Source organism: Paroedura picta, chromosome 6, assembly GCF_049243985.1.
Source record: "Paroedura picta isolate Pp20150507F chromosome 6, Ppicta_v3.0, whole genome shotgun sequence".
Classification (NCBI taxonomy): domain Eukaryota; kingdom Metazoa; phylum Chordata; class Lepidosauria; order Squamata; family Gekkonidae; genus Paroedura; species Paroedura picta.
The window spans coordinates 16,439,673-16,460,884 of NC_135374.1; the positions used below are offsets into that span (position 1 = coordinate 16,439,673).

General features: G+C 44.1%; 1 protein-coding gene across 1 annotated transcript; it reads right to left on the reverse strand.

Moving 5' to 3' along the window:
• Positions 1-5,050: 5,050 nt before the first annotated feature.
• LOC143839472 (matrix metalloproteinase-27-like) lies at positions 5,051-17,857 on the reverse strand. The gene is made up of 11 exons (XM_077341534.1): positions 17,652-17,857; positions 16,231-16,466; positions 15,320-15,468; positions 15,106-15,234; positions 13,288-13,317; positions 12,657-12,818; positions 11,150-11,270; positions 9,622-9,752; positions 8,349-8,508; positions 6,692-6,795; positions 5,051-5,253 (listed from the first exon to the last, which is right to left on the reverse strand). The coding sequence occupies exons 1-11, from the start codon at positions 17,754-17,756 to the stop codon at positions 5,153-5,155; spliced, it is 1,428 nt and encodes a 475-aa protein (XP_077197649.1). The 5' UTR covers positions 17,757-17,857; the 3' UTR covers positions 5,051-5,152.
• Positions 17,858-21,212: the final 3,355 nt, after the last annotated feature.

Consider the following 21,212-nt stretch of genomic DNA (forward strand, 5'->3'; position numbering starts at 1 on the left):
GCTTGTTCTTTCCATGAATAAAAAGGAATTTGTTCATGACATCTGAGCATAGACAGATGCATTTGTGTATATTATCTTTAGCAAAGTTGCACATATGGATAAGGCAGACAGGGATCACCCCCCCCCCCCAAAAAAAAAACCCTTAGAACATAAGAAGAGCCTTACTGGATCAGACCAATGGTCAATCTAGCCCAGAATGTTGTTTCACTCAGTGGTCAACCAGTTCCTTCGGATGGCTAACTACTGGGCATAGAGGCTGAGGCCTTCCCCTGAGGTTACTCCTGGCTCTGGGATTCAGAGGTTTAGCACCTCTGAACATGGAGGTTCCTCTCAGCCATTGATAGACATCCTCCATAAATCTATCTAATCCCCTTTTAAAGCTGTGTCTTCCTGTGGCCATCACTACACCCTCTGGCAGCAAATTCCATATTTTAATCACTCTCTGTGTAAAGAAAAAAGTTTGATTCTGTCCTTATGTGTAAGGTTGAAAATTGCTTAGAGGGGGGGGGGGGGAGGTCCTGTCCTTTTAACAGAGGCTTAATAGGATGTTGTTTAGGAGACGAAATTATTTGCCTTGATGTAATTAAAAGCTTAATTTGTCCATTTCCACACCTCTGTTAAAGGCTTCTTTCTTTGGGCCCCTTGGCTAAGCCACGTGCTGATGTGTATAAGTGTAATTGGTGTGTGGTAAAAGATTTGAAAAATCTTCAAAATTCAGGGTGAAGAATAAAGAACATACATATTGTAACTGCCATTAAAAAAGCAAAAAAAGGAAAATGTTCATGTTTCTGTGAAAACATCTGACAGGCTAACTTTTTCCAGAAAAAAAACTTCATTCCTACAAACCAGAAAATGACTTAATTATAAGTTGGCATTTTTTGCCATCTCTTCTTTTTTCACTGTTTTTTACATGTTTACTCAAAAAAGTTGCTGATATTTGTATCTTTCTCTTTCTCTCTTTCTCTCAGTATCTGTACTTTATATAACGGTGCGGTATGGGGAGGGGAGATATGCAGAGAGAGAACATTCCTCACCCAAGTTGGAGTGGGGCCTTTTTGCCTCTGCCCCACCCAAGGAATGGCGAACAAGGCTCCTCAGGAGTAGGGCAGAAGCAAGGGCTAGAGCGAGGAGCTGCTGATTGAGAAGATTTTGCCTCCTACTCTACCTGCCGCAGAGCCTCTTGTGGCGCAGAGTGGTAAGGCAGCCACCTGAAAGCTTTGCCCATGAGGCTGGGAGTTCAATCCCAGAAGTTGGCTCAAGGTTGACTCAGCCTTCCATCCTTCCGAGGTCATAGAATCATAGAATCATAGAGTTGGAAGGGGCCATACAGGCCATCTAGTTCAACCCCCTGCTCAACGCAGGATCAGCCCTAAGCATCCTAAAGCATCCAAGAAAAGTGTGTATCCAACCTTTGCTTGAAGACTGCCAGTGAGGGGGAGCTCACCACCTCCTTAGGCAGCCTATTCCACTGCTGAACTACTCTGACTGTGAAAAACTTTTTCCTGATATCTAGCCTATATCGTTGTACTTGTAGTTTAAACCCATTATTGCGTGTCCTCTCCTCTGCAGCCAGCAGAAACAGCATCCTGCCCTCCTCCAAGTGACAACCTTTCAAATACTTAAAGAGGGCTATCATGTCCCCTCTCAACCTCCTTTTCTCCAGGCTGAACATTCCCAAGTCCCTCAACCTATCTTCATAGGGCTTGGTCCCTTGGCCCCAGATCATCCTCGTCGCTCTCCTCTGTACCCTTTCAATTTTATCTACGTCCTTCTTGAAGTGAGGCCTCCAGAACTGCACACAGTACTCCAGGTGTGGTCTGACCAGTGCCGTATACAATGGGACTATGACATCTTGTGATTTTGATGTGATGCCTCCGTTGATGCAGAGGCATCACAGGTCGATAGAATGCATACCCAGCTTGCTGGGGGGGTAAACGGTAATGACTGGGGAAGGCACTGGCAAACCACCCCGTATTGAGTCTGCCATGAAAACGCTGGAGGGCGTCACCCCAAGGGTCAGACATGACTCGGTGCTTGCACAGGGGATACTTTTACCTTTACCTACCTGCCGCAGAGGCCTCAATGGATATTTCCACACCAGATTGTTTGGGATGCTGATGAGATTCTTTGTATTGCAGCAGAGATTCCAGGCCAGGGTCATTATCTCTCCTTTTTTAAAGCAGGGATTTCCCTTTTGCACATGATGTGCACTGAAGTGCCACCCTCACTGTGCTCTCACGTGACTCTCTGTATTCTCAACCCACTCTGTTATTTTGAGGAGCATGGGTAGCACAGTGCTGCACAGAAATTACACAGTACCTTAAAAAAGATGTACTTGCAGACACCTCCCCAATGATTCTTTGCCCCCTCTTTAAAAGGCTGATGAAGTGTGGGTGATTATCTCATGTTTTTCTTAAAATCCAGCTAGCCTCAGTGGGTATCAGCTGTTGCTGAGAATGAAGAGGGATTTCCCGAAATCAGATGATCATTGGCTGTGTGGTGAGAATATTAAGAGTGCACACATTGGTTGATTTGTAGTGGAACAGTCTGGCTCCTCTTCAGTTCCTTTTCCTCATCTGTTTAAAGGAGTTTTCTTAGACAGTTAACCCCAAGAGCTGGCTGCCCAAGAAAGCCCCTTTAAATAGGTGAGCCACAGAAGCAGGCTAACACCATGGGACCAGTCTGCTCAAGGTGGCTGAACAGTTTAAAGGGGCTTTCTTGGGCAACCAGCCCCAGGCTCATAGCTGTTGAAACCCCTGCTTTCTGCTCCCCACAGCTTTTGGCAGGGAGAAGAAAGCAGTGGTTTAAATGGTTCCAAGCCTTTAAAACCAATCAGCGTTTTTTGTGAAGAACAGAACCCCTGCTTTCTTCTCTTAAGAAACCATCATGAACCGCCACAAACTGCGTCATAACATCATAGAATAATAGATTTGGAAGGGACCTCCTGGGTCATCGTCCAACTCCCTGCACTATGCAGGACACTCACATCCCAATCGCTCATCTTCTGTAACCTGCCACCCCCTTGAGCCTTCCCAGAATCAGCCTGTCAGATGGCTATCCAACCTCTGTTTAAAAACAGAGAGATCTGCCTCTCCGTCAGATGGCTATCCAACCTCTGTTTTAAAATGTCCAAAGATGGAGAACCAACCACCTCCCGAGGAAGCCTGTTCCACTCAGAAACCACTCTGTCAGGAACGTCTTTCTGATGTTTAGAGGGAATTTCTTTTGAATTAATTTCATCCCATTCATTCTGGTCTGTCCCTCTGGGGCAAGAGAGAACAACTCTGCTCCGTCCTCTATATGGCAGCCTTTTAAATACTTGAAGATGGTTATCAAATCCCCGCTCAGTCAACTCATCTCTAGGCTAAACAGACCAAGCTCCCCCAACCTTTCTTCATACGTCTTGGGCTGTATTAAATGGAGTATCGTGTCCAGATCATGGGAGGTGATGGTACCGCTTTACTCTGCTCTGGATCGGCCTCACTTGGAGTACTGTGTTCAGTTTTGGGCACCCCAGTTGAAGAGGGGTGGAGACAAACGAGCGTGTCCAGAGGAGGGCAACAAAGATGGTCTTGCAACCCAAGGGCCATGGCTTGAGTCAATCAACCACATCAATCTTCTTTGTTTTCTGTTGCCTTCAACTTTTTCTAGCATTATTGTCTTTCCCAGTGACTCTTGTCTTCTTGTAATGTGACCTAAGTACAAGAACTCGGACTTGATTTGGTCTAGAATCCATTAATTTGTCTTTTTGGTGGTCCATGGTATCCATAAAACTCTCCTCCATCAAGGCAGTCAGCTTTTCCCCCTGTGATATGCGATGATCAAAATATGGCAGAGTTGAAATAATTTAGTCCACTAGGTGGCAGACATTGGCCTTTGTACTGCAGGAGGCAGCCAATGATTGGGGAAATGATGTAAGCTTGTTTCTTTGCCAAATGACAAAAATGGCCAAAATTGCATCCATTTTATACAGTATGTTTGTGTAGTAAATTGCTGCAGATTCTGACTGTAGAATCATAGAATCATAATGTTGGAAGGGTCCTCCAGGATCATCTAGTCGAACCCCCCTACACAATGCAGGAACTCACAACTACCTGCCCACTCACAGTGACCCCAATTTCATGATATTAAGAGAAAACTAGTATAAGATGTTTTACAGATGGCATGTAACACCTAAAGTAATTGCTAAGATGTCTAAAGGCTATAATAATGTGCTAGAAATGTCATGATAAGGTGGGCTCTTTTTTCACATGTGGTGGAGATGTGGGAAAGTGTACAGATTTTGGGTAAAGGTAAATGCTCTATTGGAAGAGATGTTTAATATTAAGTTTGTGTCCAGAACTACTCCCTTCTCGTGCTAGAATTTTCTTCTTTTATGCCATGATAACAGGAAGACTAGTTCTGGCTAAGAACTGGAAATCACAGGAGATCCCAACTCTTGACTTATGGTTGGATAAACTTGCTGAATTAGCGAAAATGGCAAAGCTTACTTCTATAGTCAACAAAAGACCAAGGGAAGAATTGGACTATCTTGCTAAATGAAGCTTGGAGCAAGCAAAGAAAAGGGGCTACGGGAGGTCGAGGGAAAGGGGTATACTGTATAATGTAGCCAAAATCTATTTATCTTTTCTATAGGATGCTTAGGGCTTTAGGATGCTTAGGGCTGATCCTGCGTTGAGCAGGGGGTTGGACTAGATGGCCTGTATGGCCCCTTCCAACTCTAGGATTCTATGATTCTATATATCTTTAGAAAAGAAAACCAAGATTAGAGTAGTTACTTTCTCCCCTCCTTGTGAATTCCCTGAGTATGTAAAGGTCCCTTCTGGTAGTGACATATTGTACAGTGTTCGTTCTCCATATTGGGTGCAAACAGTTTACTATTAGATATCAACCATTTTGCTGATGAAAAAGATAAAAGTTCCCTTGGACCACCGGAAAAAAATTATAGTAAGGAGGGGAACTAAGGAAGACTGAGTGAAAATGTTGGTTGGATCCAAACCAGTTTCTTTTTTTGTGATTATTAAAAAATAACTACAGACAATCATAGTTTCAAAAGAATTTTGTTTTGCAGTTGCAGTACATTTGGTAAGTGCCCTGAAAATATACACGTTGGAATCTCTTCTTTGCTTACTAAATACAGAGCTGTTTACTGCTAACAATTAAGCCAACTGTTGCTTTTCATTACACGAGTCACTCTTTTGTCATTTAGGTCAAACTCCCACTGCTTTGACTTATGGAAAAAATAGAAAAATCCTAGAAATAAAGGAAAGTAGATTGTTAAAATCTAAGATCATTGTCAAACAGAACAGCCAGTGTTTCTGAGTTATCCTTCCCTAGGTACTTTTTAGAATCCTGTACATCTGGAATCCTTTACATCTTGGTCTCCAGGACTGGTGAGGGAGGGAATAGGGAAGAAGAGCTGGTTTTTATACCCTGCTTTTCACTGCCTAAAGCGGCTTACAATTGTCTTGCCTTGCCTTTCCTCTCCCCACAACAGACACCCTGGGAGGTAGGTGAGTCTGAGAGAGCCCTGATATAACTGCTTGGTCAGAACAGCTCTATTAGGATGAACCCAAAATTACCCAACTGGCTGCAGGTGGAGGAGTAGGGAATCAAAGCTGGGCTCACCAGATTAGAAGCCACTGCTCTTAACCACTACACCAAGAGCCTGTTAGCTGCCTAGAAGCAGCTGGAGAACATCTGGCTGAGTGGTTTCTCCTCTGCTTTGGTATTTAAGGCCTGGTCTCGCCCAGAAGTCTGAGCCACAAGGCACAAGTTAAAGGGTTTCTGTCTTTGACTGTCATTCTGCTCACTGGATAATGCACTTTTGAGGTAGATTCTCCTGTTTTGTGCAGGAATATCAAGGTGCAAGGTGAAAGTGCATTATCTTATAGATACAGAATGAGTTGTATCATGCCATGATAAGATCTACCAGGAGAAGAAAGAAGACCTGCTCTGCTTTTTGAACCCTCTGAGTGTCTTCTCCTGTTTATCTGCTTGTATTTTTGGGCTTGTTTATTGTAAGCAGTTCTCCATTGGATAAAAACGCAGGGTATAAATAATTGTACATGTATAGAGATAGGTAACCACAGGACTTAATGGAGGGGGTATGCTGAAGCAGATCTACTCAGATGCAAGTCCCATGTTACTTAGTTGGACTTGCTCAAAGGAAATTATTCTTAGGATTGTAGCAAGAGTTCTGTCCCTCTCCCCTGCCTACCACCTCTTCTTTCCTGGACGCTTAGACAACTCAATGCTAGGGGAGACTACAGGATTGAAAAAATTGTGTACAGCTCCCATATCTATCTGACCATTTATTTATACCCTGGAACTTGCATAGCTGGACTGATAAGAGGAATAATAGATACTGGAGGCATGCACATTTCCCATCATGATATAAACAGATTGGTAACAACCCAAAGCTGATCTCTAGATTTTTCCAGCGAAGAAGATCTTTGATTGATCTGCAATTCTATTTTTGCCCTTTCTTTACTTTTGTACCTACCATCCAGTCCTAATGGAATTCACCAGTTAAAGCCTATCATACATTTGATCTTTTCAGAAGACATAGATTTCATTACTGAACAATAATTGAGCTATTGTGAGCTGGAGTAGGTTGTGATGAACGTGATTCTGTGCTTCAAATCCCTGTCAAGTAAAAATTTACACAGAAGACTCCATTTGTCCTCACCATTATGCTGAAAAGCAGCATCAACCTTGGGGCCAATTCCAGGAAAATCTTCTCTTGTCTTTCTTGGATACCCCCTGTCCATGGATTGACTTTGCTCATCATATCTAGATGACATAAAGTGATGAGATGAATTCATTCCTTCCAGATGCTGAATCCAGACTTGTGAAGATCGGCACATAGTTCTAAACACTTCTGACAGCCAAATGGCCTATTTAGGATTCTCTAGCCCAGTTCCAATTAATCACACTGAGAGAAAAAATCTTCTTATATTTTTACTGCAGAATAAATATAGACACAGGGGAGTTCCCAAATCTGTGCCGAGAACAATAGGATTACATAGTGTTAAATACACTGTTCTTGGAGGCTGGGAAAGATGATGCCCTTGCAGGATGAGCCAATAGACTGGGGCCTCTACCCCCCCCCCCATTCCACCCCCTGGGAACACCCTACAACCATTATGCCCACCTTCCAGGAACTGCTGACAGGTCCAAAAAGCTGCTCACATGCTCCCCCCCCCCATCTTTCAATTGTTTACAAAAACAATAGTGACACACTCTTCTTCCATTTCTCTAGCCTTGAGATAAGGATTATCTCATCTATAACATAAACTTTGCTTTTGTGAGAGAGCTTATCGAAAACTACATTCCAGAGACAAACAGGCTATTTTCTCTGCCTGGTAAGAACCAAAGACTTGAACCAGGACCGACCAGTATGTAGAATTATAGCCAATCTCTAATCACTGTATGATCAATCAAAAGGTTGCAATCATTTTCTTTACCATCATCTTCCAGTGGAAGATGCTTCTTATGATATTTGGGAGGGGGGATTTCAGCTTTGGCACAGATTTTGGGAACTATGTGGAGATCAGGACAATATACAGTAGTGTGTAATATACTACTATACTACTATTGCATTGTGGGCTAGAAGGTAGGATTTTGAAACTCATGCTCCACAGTCACATAAAAGTGAAACAACACTAACATATCCAGAACCGAAACCCACCTTTCAAAAAAGCTATTCAATTACATCATGCCAATGCATATCAAAGCTATGAGAATTATTTTAAAGTGTAGCTGGTAGTGGCAAATGTTTTGGAAATAGAAGCATGTTAGTTCTAGATTACACCATGTGGGATATTGGTTTACAATAGGATCTGTTTTCAGTGGAAGTTTGTTTTACCCTGTTCTCTCTTTGCAGCATCCCATGGTATGTAAAATGGGCCGAATGGTTGAAAAAGTTTCCCGTGACTCATGAAAACTTAAGCCGAAATGAATTCAGCAAGTCTTTAAGGGGCTAGTTGGCTCAAAAGTGATCTCCCTCCCATCTTACCTATCTTTTCCTCCAGCAGAAGAGCCAACGAGGCTTCTTTGGTTGGAAGAAAAAACTTGACTGAGCAAGTGGTAAGATACAAACTTACATGCTTCTCAAAGTTTCTAAGAACACAATCACAGCACAATTCCTGTGCTAGGACATGAGACATACACAGAAGATAAGTTTCAGTGGACTACTGTCCCTCCTCCCCAGAGCATGAACTCTATTCATATAGCACCAGCCTTCAGCTTGCAGGTATGGACAAACTTTCTCAAGAGACTGCTATCAGCATGTTTTGCAGACTGCCTTCATCCTCTTGCAAAATGGTATTTCCCGGCGACCTTACCTCCAATACTGGTTACCAACAAAGAAATATGTTTTCCCAGTATTCTTATCCAAAGCAGCAGCATCGATTTTCTTAACGTCTCGTGGGAAATGCAAATGGTCAATGGTTCTGGGGTAGCCGGGCTCCATCTGTAAGCCACTGAGGACCCAGAAGTGGTTATCTGTTCAAAGGGGAGAAAACGTTTTGTGAAATACCGCATTGCTTTATTGCCCTGAAGATTAAACAAACCGAAAGGGCTGGTGTTACACAGTGGGGAGAATACCAGACTGGGGTCTGTGTTAACCACGTTTGAATCCCTCGTTCAACCACAGAAGCCTGATCTCTCTTCACAACATTGTTGTTGCTGTTGTGAAGATTACGCAGAGGTGGAGAGAACAATGTGAAAAGCTGCCTCGGGACCCTGATCAGAGAGAAAAGCGGGACACAAAAATAAATAGGGTTTCTATTGACCAGAGCAGAGCCTTTCGATACCTATTGTCAAGGAATGCTTTCCATGCATATTAGTCTGTTGAGGAACTTTCAGGTCCATGCTGCAAAACCATTAGGCATTGCAGAGGAATCTGCGCTAGGTTCTAGGGGCCATGCATTCAACCCTTTTAGAACTCAGCACCACCTGTATCCCATAAGAGCATAGCTAGCACAAGCCCAGCTGCACATTGTAGGGGAGCGTCTGTAGTGATGAGGAAGCAGGAACGTGTCTCCATCACAACTGATTTTCTCATTGACCGTTTACGCACTGGAGGTTTCATGCCAGGCTGCAGGCTGGAGTTTTAGTCATGGCAGGTTGCCCCACCTCTTCCTGCACCCACATGGGGGAGCATTTGGCCTGGTGCACCTCATCAGCCACTGATTTGTGCTCCCGCAAGGGAGCTGGGACACTGAAGTTCCCAGTGCGTAAACAGTCATTGAAGGGCCTCAATATGTTTCTGAGGAACTCCAAGTCTCCCTAAACACAACTGAAAGCCAATGCTGGCATAGAAGTGATCTTTAAAACTCTTTGTACCTCAGATAATACAAGCAAGTAGGGATGCCAGTCTTCAGGGCAACCCTTGGAATTACAACTCTGGTCCAGAATACAGAGATCAGTTCCCCTAGAGACAATCGATGCTTTGGGGGGTGGGCTCTATGACTTTGTATCTCACTGAGGTCTCTGCCTTCCCCAGGCTCCACCCCCAAATATCCCGGAATTCCCTAACCTGGAACTGGTAACCCTAGCAACTGGGGGGGGGGACCTAGCAACTCTGCAAGCAAGGGTAATTTCAAGATGGCTGACCTTTGAAAAAGAGAACTTGATCATTCATGTTTTCATAAGCTGCTTGGATGCCAGATGGTAGGGAAGGCCAAAAGGTAGAAATTAATTCATAATCGACCTCAGAGAGACGAGGATATACTCTCCAGTAGTGCCTGGAATTAATGTATCATTATTAGCATTGCAGATTGCAAATTGTCATTACTTAAATGACAGGCAGACATGACAACTATAGAGCTTGAACAGTGATTCTACCCTAATTAGGGCCATATGTTTGCTGATTCACATTTTCATGAATACATCCCCAGCTGAATGCAAAACATATCTGTGAATCTAGTGTACCTGAGTGGCCAGGAGGATATCTAGAATGGCTTTTATCCTATCATTCTATTCAACAAAGTCTGAAGACTTCTCCCCATTTAAGGAGCTTCCCTCCAGCTTCCGGATACAGGTCAACAGTAATGTAATTCATTTGAATAGCCAAGAACATTAGCCAAATAAGGGTTACATAGTTATGAGGTTATAAATAAATGAAGGAAATCAGTTATACAGCACAGTATACAAATACAACATGTATCCACTGGCCTATCTTTCTGTGATACAGGGGTCTACAACTTTTGGCATGGTTAGAGACAGAGTTAGAAACAGAAGATAGAGACAGAGTTCAACGAGATCTGAACACAATGGAAAAATGGGCAAATGAGAAGAAGATGTAATTTAATAAAGATAAGTGTAAAGTTCTGCATCTGGGTCAGAAAAATGAAAAGCATGCCTACTGGATGGGGGATACGCTTCTAGGTAACACTGTGTGTGAACGAGACCTTGGGGTACTTGTGGATTGTAAACTAAACATGAGGAGGCAGTGTGATACAGTAGTAAAAAAAGGAAATGCCATTTTGGGCTGTATCAACAGGGGCATCACATCAAAATCACAAGATGTCATAGTCCCATTGTATACAGCACTGGTCAGACCACACCTGGAGTACTGTGTGCAGTTCTGGAGGCCTCACTTCAAGAAGGATGTAGAAAAAAATTGAAAGGGTACAGAGGAGAGCGACAAAGATGATCTGGGGCCAAGGGACCAAGCCCTATGAAGATAGGTTGAGGGACTTGGAAATGTTCAGCCTGGAGAAAAGTAGAAAAGTAGAATAGGCTGCCTAAGGAGGTGGTGAGCTCCCCCTCACTGGCAGTCTTCAAGCAAAGGTTGGATACCCACTTTTCTTGGATGCTTTAGGATGCTTTGGGCTGATCCTGCGTTGGACTAGATGACCTGTATGGCCCCTTCCAGCTCTATGATTCTGAGATTCTGTTGCCAACAAAATTTTACCCTCAACATTTCACAGATATTGTTTATTTATTGATCTAAATATTTATACACTGCCTTTTCTTTGGTCTTACAAACCCAACTTTAAAACCTATAATGTACAATAAAATTACAATTACCTCCCGCTCCAAGAATTCCTGCAGCCTATACCTCACTTAAAGTCCTAGCAAATCACCTTGTAATTCATCAAAACAATAAAGGAATAATCAAAGACTCCATTCTGCTTACCTGCCCTTTAAAAACATAACTTCCTGTCTCATTGTAGTAATGGCATCAAATGATGTCTTAGGGTCACAGGCCTTAGGCAACGTTGGTTTAGCTGGCTCCTTTGGTGGGTGAGGTGAAGGTCCTAGAATAGGTTGGGAATGCTGTGAATTTTGAGTAGAATCTGTTCCACAGTCCAATTTACTTGTTTGGCTATGACAATCAGATGGAAAAGAGTCACTGGCTCTGCTTGTTTCTCTAGTGAAAGGGCTTTCCCCACATTCTCACTGTGCTCACTTGTGTGTTCCTCTTGCTCTCTCTAGTGGTCAGTTTGATATTGCAATGCTTTATGTCTGGCATACCTCCCAGCAGATTTAAACCACAGGTTTTTATATCAGACAGCAAGTGATGTAATAATTCAAATTCCCGTTGAACATGATGGCATCGGTGGAAATGCTGCCTAGCAGATCAGCAAACTAACTCTATTAAAGTCAGGCTTTCTCAACCAGGGTTTCATGAAAGTCTGGGGGCCTTGGAAGGGATTCCTGAATAGGTGGGAGTTAATTTTATTTATTTATTTATTTATTTATTTATTTATTTATTTATTTATTTATTTATATACCACCCTCCCCGGAGGCTCAGGGCGGTTTACATAGGAACAAAGAACAATACATATATTTTTTAAATCTGTTAAACATGTATTGGGTGTAGACCTGCCCTCCCAAAATTGGCCATGATGGGCCTGAAAGTGGTGGGAAGGGGAGGGGTCCTGGGTGGGCATGTACACGGTTATGCTTCCCAACCATATTCTACATGATTGCACCACCTCTGGGGTTTCTCAAAGCCTGAAGAATAATTCAGGAGGCTCTCAAGGGTAAAAAGTGGAAAAAGGCTGACTTAGCCAAAACGGTAGGATTTTTCTTTATAAAACTCAAGCATTTATTTAGCACATGATCTGTGACTGATTTATCTGTCTACTTAAACAGATGCTTGCTGAGCAGAGCAGCAGAACAGTATGGAGCAGGGAAATAGAACTCAATTGGTCTGTATGAGAACGTGTCTGAATGCAAAACTAGTTGTGCTACACTGTGCAGTAACCTGCTAAACCCGGGGTAGTCAACCTGTGGTCCTCCAGATGTCCAGAGACTACAATTCCCATGAGACCCTGCCATCAAACGCTGGCAGGGGCTCATGGGAATTGTAGTCCAAGGACATCTGGAGGACCACAGGTTGACTGTTGTTAGGTGCGAAGTTGTGTCCGACCCATCACGACCCTATGGAGAATGATCTCCAGGCCTTCCTGTCCTCTACCATTCCCTGGAGTCCAGGTTGACTACCCCTGTGCTAAACCACCACCCATTAGCCGACAAATATAAATATAGCCTGTTAAAAAAAATGGTTTCCTGTTTACCAGTGGCTGAACCTCTGTATGTATGAGAATTCCTAAAACCAAGTGCATTAAGAAGAAGGTTTTAACCTTGGTTATTATTTGGTCATCATTTCTGTTTAGGGCTTCTTTAGTTCTTCTTACCATATATTGCTTGAATGCCATCAATATCATCTTGGGTGAGAGGGAAATCAACAGAGAGCGTAGACTTGAAGTATGGGAACATCAGTGCTTTGGGGTCATTAGAATGTGCAAGCCCAAGAGCATGGCCTATCTCATGAGCAGCCACGAGGAACAAGTTGAATCCTGAAAAGAGAAGTTATGTATAGAAGTTAGGCAGGTATCCTGATTTTGAGCAAGTCCCTGAAATAAGTTCTACTGAATTCCATTGGAGTTCTGGGGAAAATCCTATAATTAGCAACCATGCTCAGGTCTTGCAAACCGAGGGTCATGGCTTCCTTGATTGGGTCAATCCATCTCATGTTGGGTCTTCCTCTTTTCCTAGCATTATTGCCTTTTCCAGTGATTCTTATCTTCTCATTCACTAAAGCCTGATGGCCTCAGCTTAGTCATTTTAGCTCCTAGGAAGAGTTTTGGTTTGATTTATACTAGAACCCATTCATTTGTCTTTTGGGTGGTCTGCAGTATCCATAAAAGTATTTTCCAACACCACATTTCAAATGATTCAACTTCCTTCCCGACAGCTTTCTTATGGTTCATCTTTCACCACCACACATAGTAAATAGGAATAAAATTAAATCGCTTATTTACTTACTCATTGTATACCGTGCATGATTCACTTCAGCTGGAAAACAAAATGTCCCAATTAAATTTCAAAATGTCAGCTTATTCAAAAGATCTGTGTTGTTATTTTTTAATCTGTATTTCATAAAGCAGGAATATCGGGATACAATGGGGCCCCCACTGTGATCTCAAAGGGAAAGAACAAAGTTAAATCAGTAAGGGCTAGGCTAAAATTTCTAAGATGTGTTGCCTGGAAAGCAGGACCACAGCCAGAAAAAATTTGTGTGGGACCAATTTTTTTTTGTTAAGGAGCAGTGTAAGACGGTGGAGTTACATATCCCCCTTACCGTGAAAGTGCAGAGTCAGGTTCATTCATTCATTCATTCATTCATTCATTCATTCATTCATTCATTCAATTTCTTACCAGCTGCTCTCATAAAACGTCTCACAGAGGGTTACCGAAACTAAAGCCCCACATCAGTTAAAACATTAAATAACATGCTCCGGCAGTGAAAAATTTAAAAACCCATCCTGTATCCACCTTCCCCATCACCCCAATCCTCCCCCCCCTCTCCAGTTCCTCAAAGCATAGATTTCCAGGGGTGCTGACTATTTTCTGTACAGATAGATCTGATCTGTTAAACGTAGGTAGCTTCTGGGCTTTGTAAAGCAGAGCACAACCATGCTGCCCTTGGCCCCTCTGGGCCTCCCTGCCACATGCGGCCCACAAACCACAGTGTTCTTGGACAGGGGGAGGGTCCTTTTCGTGGAGACATCTGGTGGCATGGCCCCCGCCCAGATCAGCCCCCTCACCCCTCATTTGGGCCTGCTCAATGGACACAAAGAGGGTCCAGACTGATAGGCAAAGGATAATTTGCCCATGTGCAGCCAGGATTTTGCGAGGGGAAGTGTGGGCATGCATGGGACATGTGCTATCAAGCAGCACAACACTGGGGGTAGAATGGCTGGAGCTGCTTCACCCACTGCTGAGCAAGAAGCTCGGCCCTGCAGGAATTGGCTCCATGCCACTCTGATCCTGACAAGGCCGAAGGAGTCATGCATCTCCCCCTGCCCTCCAAGAGCCCAGCAGCTTCAAGCAAGGAGAGAGGAGAGGAGACTTGGGGTGGTCCTCCAACTGCCCTGCCCCTTCTTCCTCAGGGGGACACCACCTGCCGAGGGCTTCCTTCTCCTGCAAGATGGCAAGAACCCCCAGAAGGCAGATCAGGGGTTTGGAAACTTCACCACTGCCTCGACTGACAAAGTTTGCAGCTCAGAGCTGAACTGGAAGCAGGGAAGAGGCATCATCAAACCAGCCAATGTGCTGCTCTTCCAACGGCTAGAGGAAGCTGATTGGAGCAGAGCATGTCTGGGTGGAGGAGCATCATTCCTGCCAGCCTCCTGTCCCCCGTGACTACAGGCCTGCTGGAAAGGTAGCCTTCATTTAATTAAGGAAGGGTCACAGAATGCTATGTTGAAATGAAGAAGAGTTGGTTTTTATACCCCCACTTTTTACTACTTGAAAGGCATCTCAAAGCAGCTTACCATTGTCTTCCCTTCCTCTCCCCACAGCAGAGAGCTCTTAGAGAACTGCTATGCAAAAACAGCTCTAAGAGAACTGTGACTAGTCCAAGATCATCCAACTGACTTCCTGTAAAGGAGTGGAGAATCAAACCCGGTTTGCCACATTAGAGTCCATTCCCCTTGGCCACTACCCCAACTGGTTCTCAGCCTTTGCACGTTAAAATGTTTTCTTTTTCTTTCAGTGAAGTAATACGCAAGCTACAGTCTTTTTTAAAAAAAAATCACATTGAGATATTATTTTGGCAAAAGATTTTTCCCCCCAACTTACTATCTGAATCAGCAGCCCAGTTGTAATCCTCATTGAAGTGGACATTTCCGCGGAAAGGATAGCCCGGGGGGAAAGCATGCGCCAGAGCTGGCAGGGCGCCCCAAAAGGGCTGAGGACAACGGCCATGTACTGAGGGAAAGAATGACAAATGACACTATCATAACAAGCCAGGATGTGAGCTAATCTCACTGTGGTCGTAGCATGAATAAAGTACCTCCAGTGGCAAATGCAATCTTCAGATCCGCTGCCCCTTGATGAATCCTTGTAAATGTCAGAGGACTTACATCACTCCAGACCTCAAATGCTCTTTCAATGGCTCTGTCCACATCAGCTGTTTTCATATCAGGTGTGTAATTCAAGATCCTAGAATGACAGAAGAAGAGCTGTTTTTTTTTAACACCTCGCTTTTCACTACCCTAAGGCGTCTCAAAGCGGCTTACAAACACCTTTCGCTTCTTCTCCCCATGACCGTTTATGCACTGGGAACTTCACTGCCCCACTCCGCTGTCAGGAGCACAGATCAGGGGCTGATGAGGTGCACCAGGCCAAATGCTCCCCCATGTGGGTGCAGGAAGAGGTGGGGCAATCTGCCACAACTAAAACTCCAGTCTGCAGCCCTGCATGAAACCTCCAGTGCGTAAACGGTCCATAACAGACACCCCGTGAGGTGGGTGGTGCTGAGAGAGCTGATTTGCAAAAACATCTCTAAGAGAACTGTGACTAGCCCAAGGACATCCAGCTGGCTGCATGTGGAGGAGTAGGGAATCAAACCCAGTTCTCCCAATTCGAGTCCGCTGCTGTTTACCACTATGTACACATTCTGCACAGGCAGGATAATGCACTTTCAATGCGCATTAGAAGCTGTTCCCTTGCCTGTTGCAACTTTCCTCACAGTTTTTTAGACTTTTATTACAGAACCAATTTGTATATTGTTTTATATTGTGAATGCCTTTAAAGGTTTTGTATTGTAGTATATTTTTCTGTTTGGTTGCTTAATAGTTGTATGGATGAAAAACAAGCAGAAAGAAAAAGTTCCTGGGCATCCTTTGAAACCCACTTTGCATATATTTTGAGCAGAACGCTCTGATTTGAAATCACATTTCATTTGGGCCCCAGGTGATTTACCTGTATGTAAGCTTGGTTTTACTCCATCCGGGAAGAGCCAAAACAAAGCTGGCGATATCCGGCATGCCACATCTTGGTTGCTGCATAACAGCGAGGGTGTCAGCATCTGTCTTTCCCGTCACATTCAGATGGAAAAATTCTTGCATTTGTCGGATTTTGCCCTCCAAGGAATTGCCCCTTTTCCAGGCTAGTGGCTTCGGTTGATGTTCTAGCTCATAGAACTGTTCTAGGTACTCCTGATAGAAAAATTGAAAGGTATACACTTATTACTGGACCTAGTGGGATTTAGTAATGGAGAGAAATACAGCCTGGGAACTTGTGTTAGATCCAGTGGAAGATTTCCCTGTGAGCTTAATGCCCTTGCACAAGCAAAAATATAATAAAGGACTGTTAGGGTGTGCTGGCAGCTTAGACTGGGAGTCCTGCATTTTAAAGCAACGAGGCTTTTTTTTTTACATATAAGGTACACAGAAAATAAATCTTCCCACATTTTATATTTGACAACTCTGTTGAATTCATGGGTTCAAAAAGTGAACGGTGCCCACCTCTTTTTAAGGCTGCTTTGTTGAAAAGAAATTCTCCCTTTTGACTGCATTGTTAATCTGCCTTATATCCTAAGGCTCAAGGCAGGTAATAACAACAAATACGTACATCTCTCTGTCCTGCTATAAATCTGTCCTGCCTTTACTCAACGGCATTTAAACGGCTAAACCAAGCTGGCTTGGGGGTAATATATTACCTCTTAAATCCTCTTGGAACCGCAGTAGGTTTAACTAGAATTATACCAATATATGATAGGAGGCTGAGACTGGAAACTAGTGAGAAGTCTGACTGCTGATTGAGTTTAGGGATAGAGGCGTGATCAATGATTTCTGCTCTTATTTTTAGCCACACCAATAATTCTCACGCTGTCTGCCCACTTCCGATAGGCATTCTCTCACTGTCTTGGCCCTCCTTCCCACCCTGGCTTCCGGGCCAGTGGGAGAAACAGGGGCAGGGGAATGATGACACATGAAATCTTGAATTCACATCTAGGCAGAAACCTGGAAACAATGTCTGTACACCAGCCAATGCTCAGGAAACTCTCTGGTAATTCCACAGAGTTTCCAGAATGTTGAGTGATGTCTCCGGATTTTTTCTTAGACATGGCATTGAAGCACCATACAATGTTACTGCACCCTTTTGCCCCGCTCCCAAAGTAGCCAGGCATCCCTATTAGAAGCAGCAACACATACACTCTGAGTCATTCAAAGAAGCTCCTATTCAGCCACAGATTTCTTGCCCCCTCCACCAAAAGTTGCCAAAAGTCTGGCAAGCTGCAGCCTTGCTTGTGGTGAACAGGCCCTGGTCTTAAAACACATGCACACACACACATACACACAAAAGCTTTAGTATTTCTTAACAGTGATTACTGCCATTACCTGTACACGCTGCCCACTTTGTTCTTCACTCCTGATTCCTGGGTGTGTGGGGAATGCATAAGAAAAACGGACTGAGAGTAGCAAAAAGAGAGGGCTGCTCTTCATCGTAAACCCGAGCGTGCTTTCGTTGAGAGATGAGATGAACGAGGAAGACTCTCTCTCTCTTTCTCTCTCTCTCTCTCCTTTCTAAATAATGTTGTTTTTGAGCTTCCTTGTGTTTTAGATTCGATGAAACCAGCTGTTGGTTGACTCATAGTTTATCATGCTCTGATAAGCAAAACCAGACGGGCACACCAGTGGAAGCTGTCACAATACAATGCAAATCCCTCCTTTTGTCATAATTTTTACAGCCAATAAATAGCATTCTCTTTAAAAAATATCTCTGTGCTGCCTTTTAAAAACAGCCTCTAATTTTGCTTCTGTAGCTTCAAACCACTTTAATAAAAGCCTAGTTTAAGGTACACAGCTATGCTTCCTAACCATATTCTGCCTGATCACGCCACTCATGAGGTTTCTTAAAGCCTGAAGAATTTTTCAGGGGTTTCTCGATGGTAAAAAGGTTGAGAAATGCAGTATTGACCGTTTACGCACTGGGAACTTCACTGCCTCATCTCCCGTGCAGGAGCACAAATCGGGGGCAGATGAGGAGCACCGGGCCAAATGCTCCCCCATGTGGGTGCAGGAAGAGGTGGGACAACCTGCCATGACTAAAACTCCAGCCTGCAGCCTGGCATGGAACCTCCCGTGCGTAAACGGTCATTGTATGCATATATACTAGGGATGTGTGATTTGCCTTGCATAAGCCAGAAAATACTTGAATCGCTGCTGATTAAGGTGGTTTTTATTTTGGGGGGCTTATCTGTGCTGAATCGCACTTCTTATTAGCTTATGTAAACAGAATCAGAGAAGTTTGGAGTGTTTGGGGAATGAATGTAAGGAGACAGGATTTGCATCTCTACAGATTTAGTAAAAGGGAAAACCAGGAACCAGCCTGTCTTTGGCATTAAAGCAGGCTAATTTGAAAAAGAAACTGTAGCTGCCTCAACGTCCTGTTTTCTGAGGAAAATTAGTGAAACATTTGTAGTTTCTTGGAGGAGCTCATATTTACAGTGTGAGAATCCTGAGGCTGAGGGAAAACCAATATTCACCTCAAGAGTACAAATTTGGCTACTAACTGCTCTCTGCTCTCCTGAATTATTAACAATGTCATACCTGTTTCTGCCTTCTGTTCTGAACCACCTTATTCTCCTGTCCTTGGAAGTAAATAAAAATTACTGTTGTTCTTCATTTCTCCCCATTCAGCTTTATTATTCTTGAGGAGATCACATGCCTTCAAAATTTATCGTGGGAAAACATACGAGAACCTCTCATTTGGTCCGACCGTGGAGAGACAGAAGGGGATGGAGAAAGAAAGAAAACACAAAAACAAGACAGAAAACAGACAAAGCCAAAATGTGTCAACTTCTGCCATTAACCACAGGAGGGTGATAATTTCCTCTATGGAGCAATTTTGCAGCATAGGTTTTAGTAATCATGTGCCAGGAATAAAATCTTGCCAACAGGATGCCTCAGATGCTGTAAGGTCTGAACCCTCTCAAGATGCTACAAGGGGAAAGCGAGCACTCAGTCCAAACTAACAAAGGGACAGGAAAGAACGAGAAGAACAGAAATAATCATTTGCAACACAACCTGTTGCAAGATGTTCCATGCTCTCTGGACGGCTTTCATCACTGTGGGGCAATGCTTGTGTGTGTGTGTGTGTGTATGTGTGTGTTTTAAGTTGTATTTCTTTTGTTGCATGTAGTAGGTGAGGATCACCCTCCTCCCCAATTTAATCCTTGTAGCTTAAATCAGGGGTAGTCAACCTGTGGTCCTCCAGATGTCCATGGACTACAATTCCCATGAGCCCCTGCCAGCAAACGCTGGCAAGGGCTCATGGGAATTGTAGTCCATGGACATCTGGAGGACCACAGGTTGACTACCCCTGGCTTAAATGGACAAAAGCACTGCCCAATGTGCTGCAGAAGACAGAAGGACTTTCTTTACCTCATGGCCTTTCCTTTCCCTCTCCAGCCTAGCTTTCTCTTCACTGCACCCCAGCTCTTTCCTTTTACCCTTGAGCTCTTCATCAGGGATGGCCATCAGAAGCCCTAACTCAGGCCAGGGCTGGGAGGCAACCTGGACAGTGCCAGTACCATGCATAAGCAGGGATTAGCCCCACATCCAGATGCCAGCCTGCTTTCCCCAACCCCTGCAGAATCGGTCACAGTGAGAATCCTTTTGTTTTGGTGGCAGTTGAATCAAAAGATCCTAGAAACAAAGTGCTGGAAGGGACCTCAGGCATCCTGTCCCCCAAATATGCTTTGTGTACGGAATTCCCAACTACCTCCCTTCTCCCACTTTCCAGGGGATTCACAATTCCCTCCATCCCAGCCCCCCAGTTACTGCGAAAGCAACTTTTAAAAAATCTACAAAATCAGTCAGAAGCCCTGATGGGCAAAAGTCCCATCTGGCCTTGCTTATTTGATTAAAAATGTTTGGTGGGCACCAGGAATGGAGCTGGCAGGTACTGTGGAACCCATATCTGGGACCTCTGTTCTACAGATACCCACTGCATAAGGTGGTATCACCATGTTGCAAGTTCTTCTGCTCTGTTCCAGCTCAACCATGACCACGGATGGGGAGGGGCCAAATCCTAGTGTGCTGAGGCTGCATCACACGGTCAATAGGACAATGTTGGGGTGAAACCTTACCATTAAAAAATACCAACTATCCAGAAGAGGGGCATCCATGCTGGAATATAGACAAGACTTTTCTTTGATCTTTTGCATCTTTCTTCCTACCTTTCCCTTCTCTAGAAGGGCCAGCTCTTGGTTGGGAAATACCTGGGGACATTGGGGGTGGAGCTGGGAGTGGATAGGATTTGGGTTGGGGAGGGACCTCAGTGTTGTATAATGCTATGGAGCCCACCCTCCAAAAGAGCCATTTTCTCCAGGGGAGCTGATCTTTTCAATCTGGAGATGAGCTGTAATTCTGGGGGGTCTCCAGGTCCCACCCGCTGATCAGTTGGAATTCTGGGAGATCTCTGGAGGATGGCGAGCATGGCTCCAGTTCTGAGCTCTTTACAACTGGGCTTGGCCATACTGCACACAGCGAGTTATTAAAATGTGGAGTAGTGATGGCCACTGGAATAAACTTCTTTCAAAGATTATATAGATTCAAGGCAGATTGGGTCTATTCTTGGTGACTAAGGGGAACCTCCATATTCAGAGACACAAAACCTCTATGCCCTTTTGTTGGTCACCCAGAGGAACTGGTTGGCCAATGTGTGAGACAGACTAGAGGTACTAGAGGGACCACTGGACTGATCCTGCAGGGCTCTTCTTCTGTTTTTGCTGATACCCAGTGTGCTTCAGAGCCAAGAGCAGGCTGGCACTGGAGGTCATTATGCAGCTGGGTTCATCCGTGCACTGGTGTCCACCAGGTAATTTGGCTAGACTTTGTCCAGGGAGAGGATGGCAGGGTGAAGCTGAAAGAAAGGTGGCAGATAATGGTAGGTTG